The 17,916-nt window shown below is 43.6% G+C and overlaps 1 protein-coding gene across 2 annotated transcripts in view; it reads right to left on the bottom strand.

The window, feature by feature from the left end:
* Nucleotides 1-17,916, bottom strand: part of LIN52 (lin-52 DREAM MuvB core complex component) — an 890,573-nt gene that overhangs the window by 551,250 nt on the left and 321,407 nt on the right. For both annotated transcript variants that reach the window (XM_044074726.1, XM_044074725.1), the window contains exon 5: nt 16,549-16,632. In XM_044074726.1, the coding sequence (XP_043930661.1) occupies nt 16,549-16,632 (84 nt within the window). The remainder of the gene's footprint in view (nt 1-16,548; nt 16,633-17,916) is intronic.

The following is a 17,916-nucleotide window of genomic DNA, read 5'->3' as shown; positions in this document are numbered from 1 at the left end:
GTCCTGAAAGTAGCACCCCTAGAAATCTACTTGCGTTCAGCTTCCAACCAGTCGCCGCTTCACTTATACGTACCTTGATCAAAAAATTAAAACCCACTACACTTTCTGCTGATCAACTCCCTGCCGAGTACCTACAAAAATCAGCTGATGCTATTGCTTACCCCGTCTCAATACTAATCAATCGAACCATAGTAGAAGCTAAAATTCCCGCCATCTGGAAAATATCTTATGTAATCCCACTTCACAAAGGAGGCAGCTATACTGAATTCTCCAATTATAGGCCAATAGCTATACTCTCTCCACTTGCAAAGATTATGGAAAAATGTATTCATAGACAACTCATGCACCACCTAATCCAAAATCGCCTTATGGCAGACACTCAGCATGGCTTCCATCCTCATCACAGCACTACTTCAGCCCTCCTAGCCTTTACTAACACCATAAACCATAATCGCAACAATAATTATATATCCTCAGCCCTCTTTTTGGATCTTTCCAAGGCATTCGATATGGTTGATCACAAACTTTTAATCCACACCCTGCAAGCATTCTGTCTAGATACTGGAGCCCTCCAATGGTTTCAATCCTACCTGAATGGTCGACAGCAGGCTGTCCTCTGGCAGAACAAACTCTCTAACTTTCTACCTAACACCCTTGGAGTACCACAAAACTCTATACTAGGGCCCTTGCTGTTCTCCATCTTCATTAACGACCTTTATACTGTCATCCCAAAAGTCAGCTGTATCCAATATGCTGATGACTCTACTCTGATTTGCTCAGCCACATCTCCAGTAGAGTTATGGTCAGCTACCCAGACCACCTTTAATACAACAGAAAACTGGCTTTCTGAACATCGTCTGATCCTAAATCCCAAAAATACTAAAATGCTGTTACTTTCACCAACACATAGATCTACTGCTTTCACCTTTACCATAAAATCAAATGACGGCACAATAATCTCCCCTGACCCATCTACACAACTATTAGGTGTCATCATAGACAATAATCTAAAATTTGACCTACATATTAACCAAACTATCAAAACCATCAATAAAAAACTAGGGTCACTTTACAGAATAAAAGCCTTCCTAACTCCTCCAGCTAAAATTGCCATAGCTCGTTCTCACCTTCTTTCAACCCTTCTGTATGCATTCCCTCTACTCTTGAATTTAAACAAGACTGTCCTTAAACTCTCAATTTGCTACAACCACATTGCCAGGTTTGCCACTGGGCTGTCTTTTAGGACACATCATTGCATCAATCTAAATCAGCTTGGTTGGCTTGAACTACCCAGCCTAATCCAGTATAACCAACGGATTATGGCCTATAAAATCCTCTATAATCCGGACAATACTCCTGCACTTAAAAATATTATCACCCCCTATAACAATCCTAGACCGCTTCGATCCTCTAACAAACTACTAATTCAGACTAGCAAAATTAATAACACAGCCGGTGATTCTCTCTTTGCAAACTCTGTAAGTAGATCCTGGAACTCTCTTCCAGCTGATATTACCTTGCTTTCCACCTTAGGTCAATTTAAAACTAGACTCAAACAACATTTGTCACTTAACTGGCTATGTCAATGTATCAAGCCTGGCTAACTCTCTCTAGAATGTGTAAAAACCTGTTTACCAGTTTACTGTGTAATTTAATTTAATCCTGACTTGTGCTCAGGATTAACTGTAACCTGTGGAACTTGTTTAACTTGCTTACTTATGTAATCTCTGTAAATAGTCTGTTTGTAATATGTAATGCTGGTATTATGTAATGCTGTATCTGCTTACTCTTGGAGCTTTTCTCCGCTGAAAATGGACATGCATCCAGTCGGACTATTCCGGTCAACAAATGTAAAATAAATAAAAATAAAAAATCTACATTTATGGTAGGTGCACACAACTGTACTATGTTTTTTTGTGTTTCACTGTTGCAGTCATCACACTTGGGTTGATTCCCAAAGCTGAGGAAGGGTGGAGGCAGTCAAGATTCATTAGGACTAGCTAGCAGGCCTTGTAAGACTGCTGTGGTAAATCCAGCTCTGGATTTAGAAAAGATAGGTAAGTGGTAATGCTTGGTGAAGGTGTGCACAGAACTCCAGGTTGCAGCTTCCAGGATATCATTGGTAGGGACTCCCCTGAGAAATGCTGTAGAGGTTGAGGCAGTCCTAGTGGAATGAGTTCTGATCCCCTGTGAGGTAGGTTTTCCATGGTGTTTGTAGCAGAAATGGATGCAGTGTGCTATCCATTTAGAAATGGTTTGCTTTGAAATGGCCTTGCCCTCTGCCTCTGTAACAAAGCTGACTAGCAGCTGTTCAAATTTTCTGAAAGGTTTAGTCCTGTCAAGGTAGAACCTGAGCTGTCTGTGCACATCCAAGGAGTGCAAGATCCTTTCCCCTTTATTCTGAGGCTTAGGGAAAAAAGGTTGGCAAATAAATGGATTGGTTTAAAGCCGCACTAGATACCACCTTGAGCATAAATGATGGGTTAGTCCTGAGGGAAACTCTGTCCGCATGGAAGATAAGGAATGGTTCCACAGCCATAAGGGCCTGAAATTCAGACATTCTTCTTGCTGAAGTGATGGCTAGAAGTAATGCTGTTTTCCAAGAGAGGAATTTTAACTCTACTGCAGCAGTGGGTTCAAAGGGAGGAAGTGTGAGCTTCTCCAGTACAAAGTTAAGGTCCCAGGCTGGAGTGGGAGCTCTCCTGGGGGTCTTAAATATTTGGCTCCTCTTGACCAGAGGGTGAGAGAAGAGGGGTGGCTCAGTATTGTAATGAGCTGAGACGGCAGAGGCATGAATCTTAATTGAAGAGAAGGATAGGCCTTTGTGGAGCAGTTCTGTTAAGTAATTTAGGATTTGAGGTAAGTTGGGCATGGTTGTGTCCATTCCCTGAGACTGGCTCCAAGAACAGCATCTTTCCCACTTTTCTGAATAGGATTTCCTAGTACTAGGCCTCCTTGCCTCAAGGATGACATCCAGCACCTGTTTACTGAGGGTTGCTGGTGAAGTGTTCAGGGGATGGGCCAGGCTGCTAGGTTCAGGGTTTGCAGCTGAGTATGCAAAATCTGGCCCTCCTGCTGGGACAACAGGGAAGGGATCTGAGGCAGGTGCCATGGTGGCACTACTGTCAGACTGCGCAAAAGTGGGTACCAGTGCTATCGTGGCCAGTCTGGTGCAATCAGAATTGTCCTAGGCTTGTCCTGTTTGATTTTTAGTATAACCTTCGACAGGAAGGGCAGAGGGGGAAAGGCATAGATTGAGAGGTTTTCCCATGTAAAGGACAGGGCCATCCACTTTCCATGCTTGGCTGTGGGGAGTTATCGTGCAATATTTGCTTAACTGATAGTTCTGCGGGGAAGCAAAGAGGTCCACCTCTGGTGGCCCCCACCTGTGGATCAGAAGCTTGAATGACTTGGGTTCCAGTTTCCACTCATGTGGGTCCATTAGATTTCTGCTTAAGTCGTCTTCCAGTGAATTTAGTTTGCCTGGAAGGAAGTGAGCTTGCAGGTACACTTGCTTGCTCAAGGCTGTGTTCCACAGAGCCATGGCTAACCTGCAGACTAGGTAGGAATGGGTTCCCCCCTGTTTGTTTATGTACCACATAAAGTACAGTTGTTTACCTACCATAAATGTAGATGTTCGAGTGTATTCACTGTTGCAGTCATTACACCTGGGCTATCCGCCGGCAGGCTACCCGCAGTCGGCCCGAGTTCCAAAGTCTTGGTCCGGCGTCGGTTGCTGTCGCCTCTTTCCTGACTTCAGTGCACCAGGGGTATAAAAGATGCAACCGACACCATTTTCTTCAGTTTTTCTTGCTCCAGATGTCAGGTGCCCCCAGATAGGAAGGCTGGAAAAATAAAATTATGCCAAAAAGCATGCATGTACTAATATAAACATTTCCTTCATCTACAAGCAAATACACCACATAGGTTGTATAGAGTTGAGCAGTACAGAGAAGTCCCAGCAATGTAAAGGGGGATGGTGGGTGGGTAACCTGGACTGCAACAGTGAATACACTCGAACATCTACATTTATGGTAGGTACACAACTGTACTATGTTCATCGTGTTCCACTGTTGCAGTCATTACACTTGGGCTGAATCCCAAAGCTGAGGTTGGGCGGCTGGGTCTAGATTGGATTTGGAGAGGCTACCAGGCCCTACAGGACTGCAGTGGCAAAGCCTGCTCTGGATTTAGAGTAGAGAGGCAAGTGGTAGTGTTTGGTGAAAGTGTGCACTGAGCTCCAGGTTGCAGCTTCTAAAATGTCTCTGGTTGGTACTCCTCTGAGAAAGGCTGCTGAAGTGGCTATTGCTCTGGTAGAATGTGGCCTAATGACCTTAGGCACTGATTTGCCAAGTTGCGCATAACAGAAGCGGATGCAGTGTCCTATCCATTTTGAAATTGTCTGCTTTGTGATTGGTTTTCCTTGTGATCCTGCAGCATAGGCTACAAACAGTTGCTCGGTTTTTCTGAAAGCTTTTGTTTTGTCCAAGTAGAATCAAGATGTCTGTGTATATCCAAAGCGTGCAGAAGTCTCTCCCCTTTATTCTGGGGATTTGGGTAGAAAGTTGGCAAATGAATGGTTTGGTTCAGGGGCACACTGGAAACTAGTTTTGGCATGAATGTTGGGTTTGTCCTGAGAGAAACCCTGTCCTGGTGAAAAATGCTGAAAGGTTCCACAGCCATTAACTCTGATACTCTTCTTGCCGAAGTTATTGCTAGGAGCAGAGCAGTTTTCCATGATAAGAATTTTATATCAGCTGTGCTGGCTGGTTCAAAAGGAGGCAGTGTGAATTTTTCTAAAACAAAATTGAGATCCCAAGTTGGTACTGGTGCTCTCCTTGGGGGTCTTATGTTTTTTGCCCCTCTGAGGTACTGTCTTAGTAGAGGATGTGAAAAAATAGGAGGTTCCGTATTGTAATGAGCTGAAATGGCAGAGGCATGGATTTTAATTGATGAGAAAGATAGGCCTTTGTCCAACATCTCAGTTAGGTACTGTAAAATCTGAGGTGTATTTGGAACAAGTAGGTCAAGCCCTTGTGCCTGGTTCCAAACACAGAATCCCTTCCATTTTTCTGCATAAGATTTCCTAGTGCTGGGTCTCCTGGCTTCTAAAATGACATCCATAACAGCTTTAGAGAGAGGTGCAGTCTGAGTGGCTACATTATCTGCCATGCTGCCAGATTTAAGGTTCTGAGTTGACTGTGCAGAATCCGATTGTTTTGTTGAGTCAGAAAATGAGGAATTTGAGGTAAAGGCCAAGCTGGGCCCTGAGACGAGCTCTTTAGGATTGGGTACCAGTGCTGGCGTGGCCAGTCTGGGGCAATCAGGATCATTTTTGGCCTTTCTTGTCTGACTTTTAGGAGCACCTTGGTAAGAAGAGGCATTGGAGGGAAGGCATAGACTGTCAGAGCTTTCCAGCTGATTGATAGAGCATCCGATTTCCATGCTTGAGAGTGATAAGTTCTTGTGCAGAATTTCTGTAGTTGGCAATTGTGAGGGTAGGCAAAAAGATCTATGTCTGGGCGTCCCCATTTCCTTGTTATCATGCTGAACACCTGTAGATTTAGTTTCCATTCGTGAGGATCCATGAGATTTCTGCTTAGCTCGTCTGCCAGTGTATTTTTTGTTCCTGGCAGGAATTGTGCCTGCAGATGTACCTGATAGGTTAGTGCTGTGTTCCACAAGGTCATGGCTTTCCTGCATGGGGGGTAGGAATGTGTGCCCCCTTGCTTGTTTATGTACCACATAACTGTGGTATTGTCCATCTTTATTAGTAGTTTTCCTGGATGTAGTAGGTCCTTGAAAGCTGTCAGGGCATTCAGTACAGCTAGCATCTCTTTCTGATTGATGTTAAGATGCATTTGCTCCTTGGGCAACCTGCCCTGAATACATTTTCCTGCTATATGTGCCCCCCAGGCATAATCTGATGCATCCGTTGTTATTGTCTGCCTGGCTGTGGGCAAGGTGAAAGGCTGTCCCTTGTTGTGGTGACAGGCCTGGGACCACCATCGAAACTCCTGTTGGAGGCAAGGAATTAAAGTTATGATTGTCTCCAGGCTGTGACAATGTTGAGTCCAAACACTTTTTAGATACCATTGTAGTTTCCTCATATGCAGTCTTGCATATGGAATTAGTAGAATGCAGGATGCCATGAAGCCCAGGGCCTGAAGAATTTTTCTTGCAGGGAGCTGGGTCTTTGTTGCCATCAGTTGAAAGTATTGAGTTAGTTGCCTTTGTTTGTCTGGCGTGAGATAAGCCATCTGGGCAGTTGTATTTAAGCTTGTACCCATGAATATTACCTCTTGAGAGGGCACTAGTTTTGATTTCTTTTCGTTTACTGTGTACCCTAGGCAAATTAGTAATCTTTTTACAAACACCAGATGCTTTAGTAGAATGTCCTTGCTCTCTGCTTGAATAAGGCAGTCGTCCAAGTAGGTATATGTTTGAATTCCTTTTTGTCTGCAAAATGCAATTACTGGTGCCAGGCATTTTGTGAAGACCCTGGGCACAGTAGATAAGCCAAAGGGCAGTGCAGAGAATTGGTAATGCATTGAGCCTGCTATGAATCTGAGGTATCTTCTGCAAGTTTGTCTGATTGGGACATGCAGGTATGCCTCCTTGAGGTCCAAAGTAACTAGCCAAGCCTTCTTGCCCAGCATGGGTAGAAGCTGCTGCAGTGTTAACATTTTGAATTTTGGAACATCCAGGAAAGTATTTAGGATTGACAGGTCCAGTATTGGTCTCCAGGCTTTGTCCTTTCTGGGTACTAAGAAAAGTCTTGAGTAAAATCCTTGCCCCTGTTCTTGCTGTGGTACTCTTTGAATAGCTCCCATGTCCATGAGAGCAGCAATTTGTTTTTGTGCCTTTGCCCATTGGTTTTGTGGCAGGTCCGGCATACCTCTTGATTTTGGAAGCGTGTGAAAGTGGAACCTGTAACCCTGAGAAACAATATTCAGTACCCATTTGTCCTGGGTGATTATGTGCCAATTTTTTGAGAAAAGTGCTAGCTTTCCCCCTAGGGGTTCTGCCAAAAGGTAAGTACTTGGCATCTGTAGAGGGAAGTCATTGGGACTGTTTCCTATAAGGTTGTGATTTGTCTTCCCCTCCTTTGGGGGCTGAAGCACCCCATTGTTTAGGTCTGTAGGAGCCTTGGGGCTGAGATCTGCCTCTTGGGCGTCTGTATCTGCCTCTTTGTGGCCTGTCTGACACCGGAAAGGACCAATTTTTTGAAGGCCAGTTTCTGCTAAACCTAGGTGGCTGAACCTGTAAGAAATCCTTTACTGTCTGCATTGATTTTGCTTTATCCTCCATTTTCTTTAACACCTCTTCTGCCTTAACACCAAACAAAGTATCATGCTGTAGTGGAGCATCCAATAATTTTACTTTAACATGGTCAGGTAAACTTTGTTCTTTCAACCAAGCATGCCTTCGAATAACAGAGCCTGTAACTGCGGCTCTACAAGAAGCCTCTAATGAATCAAAACCACATTGTAAAGTATGCTTTCCCACTTGTTCAGCTGCATGCAATAAATCCTGCATTTCCTTACTGTTAGGACTTTCTGAGATTGAAACCATTTTCTGCTTTAACAGTGACATGAGATACTGTTGATATTTAAGTATGTGAAACTGGCAATTTAAAGCCCTTACAGCTAAAGTAGCAGAAGTGTAAACTTTTTTCCCCCATCTGTCCGGAGCTCTGGAATCACTATCCGAGGGGACAGGATTTTTAGCAGTGGAAGCCTTAACCCCTTTAGGACCCTGAGAAATTGTTTCTGGATCTGCAGCAGGGTTTTTGTAAAGAAATTTATGAGAGTCAGGGACCCTGTAATACCTGTCTGGATTGACTGGTGCAGGGGGTAAAGAATCAGGAGTTAGACTGGATTCAGAGAAAACATCATCAACAATATCACGCACAGGGGGAACAGCCAGGGGCCTGTGCTGGGGCAATAAAAGAAAGTCTCTGAGCCTTTTCTTGGATTCTGAATAATCCTGGCTCTCCCAATGGAAATGCTCCCTCATGGTGTGCAGGGTTTCCCTAAAGGAATAATCCTCAGGCGGAGAGACTGAAGGTATAGACTCTTCTGCATCAGAGTCCTCATAGGGAGGGAGAGAGTATCCCTGATCAGAAGACGAATCAGAGGAAATAGAAACCTGGTCAGAGGAATCATAGTCAGTGCCTTGCCTAGGCCTTTTGTCAGGAGGGGGATGGGAACCCCTGATTAAGGTAATTAGGTTTTCGGCCATTTTAAGCATCTGTTTCTTTGGCATGGATGACTGTTCAGTAGAATGCTGTACTTGTTTCCTTGTCTTTAATGGCGTTTTTAACTTTGCCTTGGCTGCTGTAGTGGGCTTAATTGTAAGCTGTGAAGGTCTGAAAACACCCTCAGAAGCCGATGCCTGCTCAGCAGCTCCGGACCCATCTGAGGGAACAGTTTCCGTAGGCCCAATACCTTGAGTTTCCACAGGCCTCGGTGTCTCCACGTGGCTGTCGGATACGGCCTGTGGCTCTGAGGTAGCGGGTGTCAGGGGCTACGAAAGCGCCTCACTGAGAACCGGTGACTGGCCTAGAAGAGGCTTTGTCGTCGGTTTTGGACCTCGGATGCCTGTCCTTTTCTTTGCCTTTGTGTTTTTTTATAAATTCCGGTCGTCGGTTGTTCCGACGGCATTATGTAATTAAACCTTCGGCCAAAATAATGTAAAGCAAAATGAAACCGACGTTTAATAGTGCGTTTGTTGAATCTAGCACAAAACCAACAAGTAGTAACGTCGTGGTCAGGGCCTAGGCAAGGAATACAGTAAGAGTGAAAGTCCTTATGAGGTATTTGCTTCCCACAAGAAATACAATTATTAACTTTTACTGACATCAGTCTGGAGCAAGAAAAAGTTTCCCCAACAGGGTACTTAGCTTTATTGAAAACTTCGGTTCTGAAACTCAATTTCGAAAATCTCAGGAGTCGGCCGACAGGCACTTGCGAACTGCTTTTGCTTCGGGCACCGCGCGGCAAGAAAGAATGAAGAAAATGGTGTCGGTTGCATCTTTTATACCTCTGGTGCACTGACGTCAGGGAAGAGGCGACAGCAACCAAGACTTTGGAACTCGGGCCGCCGGCGGATAGCCCAAGTGTAATGACTGCAACAGTGAAACACGATGAACATCTGTGGTGTTGTCTGTCTTTATCAATAGTTGCCCTGGAAGAATAAGGTATTTGAAAGCTGTCAGTGCATTCTGTACAGCTAACATTTCTTTCTGATTGATATGCAGGTGCATTTGTTTTGGACTCCATTTGCCTTGAATGCATTTTCCTGCCATATGAGCCCCCCATGCATAGACTGATGCGTCTGTTGTTAGGGTTCAGGCGGCGGGGGGCGTTGAGTGAAAGGGAGTCCCTTGTTGTGGTACTGGTCCTCTGCCCACCAAATGAACTCTGTGCTTAGGTAAGGATTGATAGGAATTATTGTTTCCAGGTCCTGAGAATGTTGACACCAGAGACTTTTTAAGTACCACTGAAGTTTCCTTATATGCAGTCTTGCATATGGAATTAGTAGAATGCAAGAGGCCATGAACCCTAGGGCTTGCAGTATTTTTCTTGCAGATAGCTGGATTTGGGTGGCAAGTAGATTGAAGCAGTTTGTCAAATAAATCTGTTTTTCTGGAGTGAGGAATGACATCTGGGAAGTTGTGTTCAAACTTGCTCCCAGGAATACAATCTTTTGGCTGGGTACCAGATGTGATTTATTTCCGTTGATGGTATACCCCAGTGAAGTTAGAAGTCTCTTTACAAATGTCAGGTGCTGAAGTAGCAATTCCTGACTGTCTGCCTGAATCAGACAATCATCCGAGTATGGGTAAATTTGAATTTTTCTCTGCCTGCAATATGCAATGGCTGGAGCTAGGCATTTTGTGAACACCCTGGGTGCAGTAGATAAGCCAAAAGGGAAGTGCAGAGAACTGGTAGTGCATAAAGCCTGCTCTGAAATGTAGATATTTCCTGCAAGATTCTCTTATGGGGATGTGCAGATATGCTTCTTTTAAGTCTAGGGTGGCTAGCCAGGAGTCCTTGGCTAGCAAAGGAAGCAGCTGTTGGAGTGGAACGACCACGAAGGTGTTGAGAATAGACAGACCCAGGATAGGGTGCCAATAGTTTTCTTTTCTGGGTACCAGAAACAGTCTGGAGTAAAACCTATGTCCCCTTTGCTCTGCTGGGACAGGCTGAATAGCCTTGATACTGAGAAGAGAAAGTACTTGCATTTGGGCCTCTGCCCACTGGTTTGGGGGGAGGTCTGGCCATCCACTTGGGGTTGGCAGTCAGTGGAAGTAGAATCCGTATCCCTAGGATACAATGTTCAAGACCCATCTGTCCTGGGTAATGTACTTCCAGTTTTTTGCGTGCAGGGCTAGTTTTCCTCCTAAGGGTGCAAATACTTGGGCAAGGCTTGGAAGGATGAAGGGACAAGCCATTGTGAACTTTTTCCATAGGATGGTGGCTTACTACTCCCTGTTTTTGAGGTGGGAGCACTCCACTGTTTAGATCTGTGCATACCCAGAGACTGTAGTCTTGGTGGTCTGCTGCCCCTGGGTTTGGACTGAGAAGGTCTGGGAGGGGCTGGGAAAGACCAGTTTTTAGAAGGCCAATACCTACTGAATCTAGGTGGCTGTACCTGTAGGAAATCTTTAACAGTAGCTTTTTCCTCCATCTTTTTGAGGACTTCTTCTGCTTTAGTGCCAAACCGACGTTCTTGGTGTAATGGAGCATCTAGTAATTTTGCTTTGAAATGGTCTGGCAAGATTTGCTCCTTAAGCCAAGCATGCCTTCTCAGTACAGACCCAGTGACAGGAGTCCTGCAAGATGCTTCTAAGGCATCAAAACCACATTGCAAAGTATGTTTTCCAACTAGGTTAGCAGAATGCATTAACTCTTGTAAATCTTTATGTTCTGCACAATCAGGAATCAACATCATTTTTGTTTAATTAGTTCCATAATATGTTGCTGATACTTTAACATGTGAAACTGGCAATTTAAAACCCTGATTCCAAGAGTAGCAGAGGTATATACCTTCTTACCCCATCTGTCCAAAGCCCTAGAATCCCTATCCGAAGGGGTAGGGTTTTGGCTGTAGTAGCCTTAATGCCTTTAGGTCCCTGGGAAATGGCCTCTGGATCCGCAGTAGGATTCTTAAATAGGAATTTGTGAGAGTCAGGTACTCTGTAGTTACCTGTCAGGTTTCCTGGGAGCTGGTGGCAAAGTATCAGGGGTAAGACTGGATTCCATGAAGACATCATCTACAATTTCCAGAATAGGAGGGATAGCTAGAGGCCTGTGTTGAGGCAAGTTTAAAAATTCCATGAGTCTCTTTTTGGACTGTGGGTAGTCCTGGCACTCCCAGCGGAAATATTCTCTGAAGGTATGCAGGGTTTCTCCTAAACAAAAATCCTCTGGTGGGGAAGCAGAGGGAATGGAATCCTCTGCATCAGAATTCTCACAGGTAGATAAAGGTATGTCTTGGTAATCAGAAGGGTCAGAGTCATCGGACTCATGATCTGAAGAATCAGAAGGAAAATCAGTTCTTGGTCTTTTAGAGGGGGAAGGCTGGCTTCCCCTAATTAAGGTAATAAGGTCTTCAGCCATTCTAAGCATTTGTTTATGTGGCATGGGGCTCTGAGAATGCGTTTTGGTCGTTGGTTTCCTAGGCGTTGTGTGAACTCTGGGCCTGAGACATTTGGTATTTTTGGTTTGAAATGATGTAGTCGGTTTAATATGAACATCGGAAGGCCTGAATACACCCTCAGAAGCTGGTGCCTGCACAGCAGCTCCAGACCCATCTAAGGTAGAGAGACATCTGCAGGTTCCATAGTCGAAGAAGCATCTTGCAGCATACCGGACTCCAAATGGGTCTCAGTAGAGGTCTGCGAATCTGTAGAAGCGGGTATCGGGGCTGCAAAAGCACCTCACTGAGTACCGGCAGACTGGTGACTAGCTTAACGGAAGAGTCGTCTGCCATTTTGGACTTATGCGGCCTGTCTCTGTCTTCATCCTTACATTTTTTTTTTTTTTTTTTTTAAGAAGATCGGTAGTCAGATGGTTTATTGACGCCAATTCGGAATACGGAGAACGAGAGCAAAAGAATTTAGCGACAAAAATAGCCCGACAACGAATAGTTCAGGCACTGAACAGGGCCCAAAACCGACAGTGAGGAACGTCGTGGTCTGGGCCTAAACAGGTGACACAGTAAGAATGAAAATCTCTGTGAGGTATTTGCTTTCCACAGGCAAAACAATTATTAATTTTTTCTGACATTGGTTAGAGCAAGAAAAAAGGATCCCCAACGGGGTGCTTTTCTTTTAGAAGACTTCAGGTCTGAAATATGAAAAAACGAAAATTTCAGGAGCTGACCAGCACTTGCGAACTGCTTCTGCTTCGGGCTCCGCTCGGCAAGAAAAGCTGATGTAATGGCATCAGCTGCACGTTTTATACCCCTGACAACCTGACGTCAAGGAAGAAGTGGCAGCATCCAACGCAGAAATCCCAAGACTCTGGTATTCGGGCCGACTGAGGGCTACCTGCATGCAGATTACCCCAAGTGTGATGACTGCAACAGTGAAACACGAAGAACATCTGTAACCACATAACACTTTTCAGCACTTAATTCATTAGAGTTTGATAGCGCTTACAACTGCACAGGAAAGAACAGCCCTAAGCAGAGATAACAGAGCTCCAGCAGCACTGCTCTGCAAGCTGCTACTCAGCTAGCAGCAGCATTGGGAAGAATTACATCACTACAGTAAGCAATCAACTAGCCATTTCCAAAGTCAAACAGGAAGGAATAGATCAGGGGTATCAAACAACCAGAGCGTACAAAAAAGGAGGTTCAGGAAAGCTGCATGCCCAAGTGAAGCAGGCAAACATCAGTTAACCCTTTCCAGAAGCAGCTAAAAGGATCTGCAATCACTTAAAAGTCCTGTTCAATGAGCTTAACAGTGTTTCCAGGACCACATGATAATACAGCCTCAAACTACACCAAGAGAACTCAGCAGCACCACCAGTGAGTTATTAACAACAACAGAAAAACAGAAGCAGGAAGGAGTAAGGGGAAGCAATGGAGCATTACCCCAGTACAAGCCCAAGCACTTCAAAATACCCCTAGTGTGCAGCTAGGTTAATCAACACCAGCTGATATGGACTAAGTGCAGATGGTTTAAAAACAGGCACACCAGTAAAAAGAACAGGGTGGTAACAGCAGTAACATCCAATGAAGGGTGGTAAACGCTGAAGGAAGAAAGAAAGCAAGAGGTGGCCCACATGTTCTTGATATAGGTTAACAATCTAGCCAAGGGATCTCTGAAGATGGAAGGACATAGGACCTACAGAAGAGAGACCAACCTTCTTCCTCAAATCCCTGCACCCATTTGCCACATTCCTGCCTTTCCTCTACCCACCCAACTCCATGTTCTTTGTAGTAAAACAGTTCAACTGGCAGGTAAGTCACTTGTTCAGGAACAGGACATAAGAACGTGGGTACATAGTCAGCAGGAGCGACACAACTGCTCTGAAAAAGTACAGTAGTGTTAGTAAACCTACTGTAACAGTAGATATTGGAATGTTCACTGCTACAGTAACCTTAGCTATATGGGTTATATCCTGCCAAGGATATAACAGCCGGCCAACTTTCAAAGATTCAAGGCACGTTCCAAGCTCCTAAACTGTCAGGCAACTTGAACTGACCTGACTAAAAGAAGAGTTTGGGTGCTAAAGCCCTTCATAGCTTTCCTGCCAATAGAGAAAGGGAAGCTGAGCTCTGAAAGGACAATACAAGGAAAAACAAAAAATGACCACACCCTGGTATAAAACACACCGAAAAACAAGAGGGATGGAGGGAAGAGCTGCTACTGTAGGAAAAGAATCTAAGTTAACCTATCCCTGAATAGTTTTGTTGTGGTGAGTATAACAAAGCCTTAGACAACCATTTGGAACCAGTCTGTTTTGACACAGGTTGTCCCTTATTCTTACCTTCACAAGACAAAGCAACTGATACAAAGATCTAAAAGATTTAGTTCTGTCAAGATAGTACCACAGTTGTCTGTGGATATCCATGTATGGAGTATCCTTTCCCCTTCATTTAGGGTTCATGACAAAAATGCATGGAGATGGATGGCTTCGCTGAAAGTAAGGATACCATTTTAGGCATAAAAGAAGGACTAGTTCTCAAAGAAACCCTTTCCCTGTGAAAAATCAATTAGGGTTGACTCACCATAATAGCTTGCAACTCAGATACCCTTCTTGCAGACGTCGGAACAATCAGTAAAACCATTTTCAATGTTAATAACCTCAAGCCAGCCAGGTTAGCAGGTTCAAATGGTGCAAATATTAGCTTCTCTAACACAAAATTAAGATCCCAAGGAGGGGGCACCAGTTTTCTTGGAGGTCTCTTAAGCAAAACCCCTTTCAAAAACATTTTGAAATGAGACTACCTTGAAAGATATGGATCCATGGAAAAACATGCTGAAATGGCTGATAAATGCACCTTAGTATGAAATGCCACAGGATAGTAACATGTAAATATTGTAAAACTAGATAACAACTAGCCTTGAACGGGGGCTGGTTATGTTGTTTGCTCCAACTAGAAAACCTTTCCATTTGCTGATATAAATATTCTTACATCCATTAGTTCTTGCTGCACATCCTCAATAAGCAAGTGCCCAAAAGGAATTAAGACCCTGTCATCCAGAAAGTCAAATGAAGTTGACTGATGTCGAGATGAGAAGATCCAGTCTGTGAGGAAGCTTGTGATAATTCCCCTCACCATTTTCAAAAGAACCGCAGCTGCTTAGGCCAGAAAAAAAGTCACCAAAATGAGCTTGAAGGATTCCTTCTGTATCTTCAGAAGTACCCTGGAAATTAGTGGAAAGGGAGGAAAAGCACACAGGAACATACCTGTCCAAGGAAAAGAAAAGGCGTCTGTCTTCCAGGCCTTCTTGCATGGAGTCCTAAAGCAAAATGTTGCCAGCTAAGTGTTCAGAAAAGAAATCAACAGACCTATCTGAAGAACTTCCCACAAATGAATCAATCCTTGGAAGACCCCCTGAACCCCTGATCAAGTTTCCATTCATGAGGGTCTGTCCTTGTCCTGCTCAGCCTGTCTGTCACACAATTTTACTCTGACAAAATGCAGGATGCTTGTAGATTGAGATTGTGCTGTGAAGCTATATATAGGTTCATAGATAACTACTAAGCTAACTGCCCTTACGGACCATTTTAAGCCTAGCCAATTTCCTTCACAGGTTAGGATTAAATCCTGTATACTGTCTCTGTAAGGTAGATACATTGAAAATTAAGTCAACCCCCAACCGCTGGTAAATACTAGGCAATCAGTGTAAAGACTAATACAAGTTTAGCCCAACATAATCTGACAGCCTCAACTCCAATGTAAAAAGAATGTAAATATGCTAAAACTGAATCCAAAGACAAGACCCAGGGGCTGCTCGCTACATGGTACAGAAATACGTTAAGAACCTATGCCAGTTCCTAGCACCTCCATCATACAACTTACGTTCATTACTCTATTTTTTCTGTATATAGTGATTTGTGATAAATCACCTTAAGAAAGGCAAAACTGAAGCTGAAGTTAATGAAGAATTCCAAGACACACATAGCAAAGCAACACAATTCACTCTGAACAAGAAACATCCCTCAAAAAAAAAAAATCTGAAAAATAGCCTAGGACCCATGAAGTTGTATACGAAATCCCCGTGCTAGATCCTGGCACCAATAAGAAAATCTCTCTCTGAACAAAGGACGCTTAGTAAAAGACTTCCAGCAGGATACTTGTAGGACATATATCACGAAAACAAGGGGCATTCTGAGGAAGTTTCAACCCTTCCTGTGGAGACAGGGAAGGAGGACTTCAGTCAGTGAGAAGAATGTAAAATTCCAGACAACAGTGCATTAAACTACTTTTTTTTTCAGTTCCACGGGATCTCTCCAATGCCTCCCTCTTCCTAGGGCAAAATTCTTCCAGCCCATTAGTTCTCAGATGGAGACACAAGTCTGATACTAAGGAGCAGGCCCAGTACATGGATCCGGCAGACCTGTTCTTTCCCAACAATCTTGGCAGCTTGCACTCTCCACACTTGCTTTCTCTTGGGAGATGCATGTGTTTGACTTTGCATGCACAATCTCCAGGTTAAAAGACAACCTCAGGCTAAAAGCCTCACTACTATGCAGCGTGGACATGGTAGGCTCCTTGCTGTTGGTGACACCTGGGCTCATACAGCAGTCGCTAATGCAGTGTGCCAAGGTGGTGAGGTGGCATCAGCTGTTCAATCTAACCATCGCCTATCTGTGCAGATAGTCAAACACTGGCCATCCCAGGTACAGTCAGAGCTTTAGCACTCTTACCCATGGGGACAATAAACCAGTCCTTTAGTATAAGGCAGTAAATCTTGTGGAAAAAAATGCCCACAACCCTAATGTACTGTCTGTAATGTCAGTAACACAAAACACAACAGAAACTAGACAAGCCTTGCATTGGTGCTCAATACATATTACTTACACTCATCTAATCCCAACTGATAAGCAAGGTTCTGTAGTCCTCGAACCTTCTCCATCAAGTTAGCTGTAGTGAGACTTCCAAGCTCTGAAAAACATAAGCAACATAAAATGATAGCTGAAGAAATCACTTTACTTAAATACATGTAATCTGATCCTGTTCAGCAATTCTATTTGTTAATGATCAATAATTTCAACTTAGTGTTGTAATGAAACAATACATATTTAAACAAAGTTTTATTGTGATCATGAGCCTTAATTTTGTCTTACAAAATATGTCACTCTAAGTGCAATCAGGATACCAAATCCCTTGTCATCTTTACCAATAATGTTTACTATTTTCTTTACATACAAAGCAAATGGAGTGGTGATGAAGACAGGGATAGGAGGTACCTAACTACAATGCACACACTCTCTGCTCAGAACCAGATTTGATGTGTAGGAAACAGACCAACAGCACCACCTAAACCGTCTAACATAAAAGGCTGCAGAACACTAAGTACTAAGGTTTAAGCTGTCACCACAGAATGGCATGACATGGGCAGCCGGCTTACACTTTCCATATTAATATCTCAATATATGTTTTATGGGAAGTACAGCCAGACAAGTATATGTATACATTGTGTCAGTGATTGGGGGATGGGACTATGAATAAATAAGCATGCAAAAGGGGTGAAGGAGCAAGTCCCCACACATTGCTTTTTAATTTTACTTTTTCTTTTCATAGCCCACCTTAAGCAAATGACTATCTAAAAGCTAGTGGCTGCTGTTTTCATAATTGTCTTTAAAGCATCTGGCACGTATGAAGAAAAGCAACCATGCTATAACATCTACCCTCTCAAAGGGCATAAAACAGGATACAGCATACCAAAACATGTCAAACTCAGTTTTACATGAAAACTCCCACTCTTCTTCTCTGAGGACGTTAAGGACTCCACTTTGAGCAAAATATAAACATATTGCATGATTTCTGCATCATCTGGAGATAAAGGAGAACCACACCCAGAGACTCAAAAAACATGTTTATTTCATCATGGTTTGGTGTTTCCTACATTTTAACACCACTCTGGGACTATTTACAGGTTTTTAAATATTTGCATATGTAATTTCTGAGTCTGGCCACATGGGGTCTGGCATCTTGAAGTAATTCTGATTGTTTAGCCTGCCACTGGGTATCCCACAATGCAGTGCTCTTCTGTAAAAAGTTATATCACGCAGGCCTCTTTTTTCCTAAAGCTCCTGTCACTGCATTGATTTTACATGCATACATTGCTGTCTTTCATTCAATTAGTTTTAAGTAACATTTCATGACATTCAGTGACTACTTAAAACACAAACAGTGCAAATGCCACAGAACAGACTTTCAAAGTGC

Source organism: Protopterus annectens, chromosome 6.part0 (assembly GCF_019279795.1).
Source record: "Protopterus annectens isolate FY-2018-M chromosome 6.part0, PAN1.0, whole genome shotgun sequence".
Classification (NCBI taxonomy): Eukaryota; Metazoa; Chordata; order Ceratodontiformes; family Protopteridae; genus Protopterus; species Protopterus annectens.
This window is presented reverse-complemented; position numbering and strand designations above follow the sequence as displayed.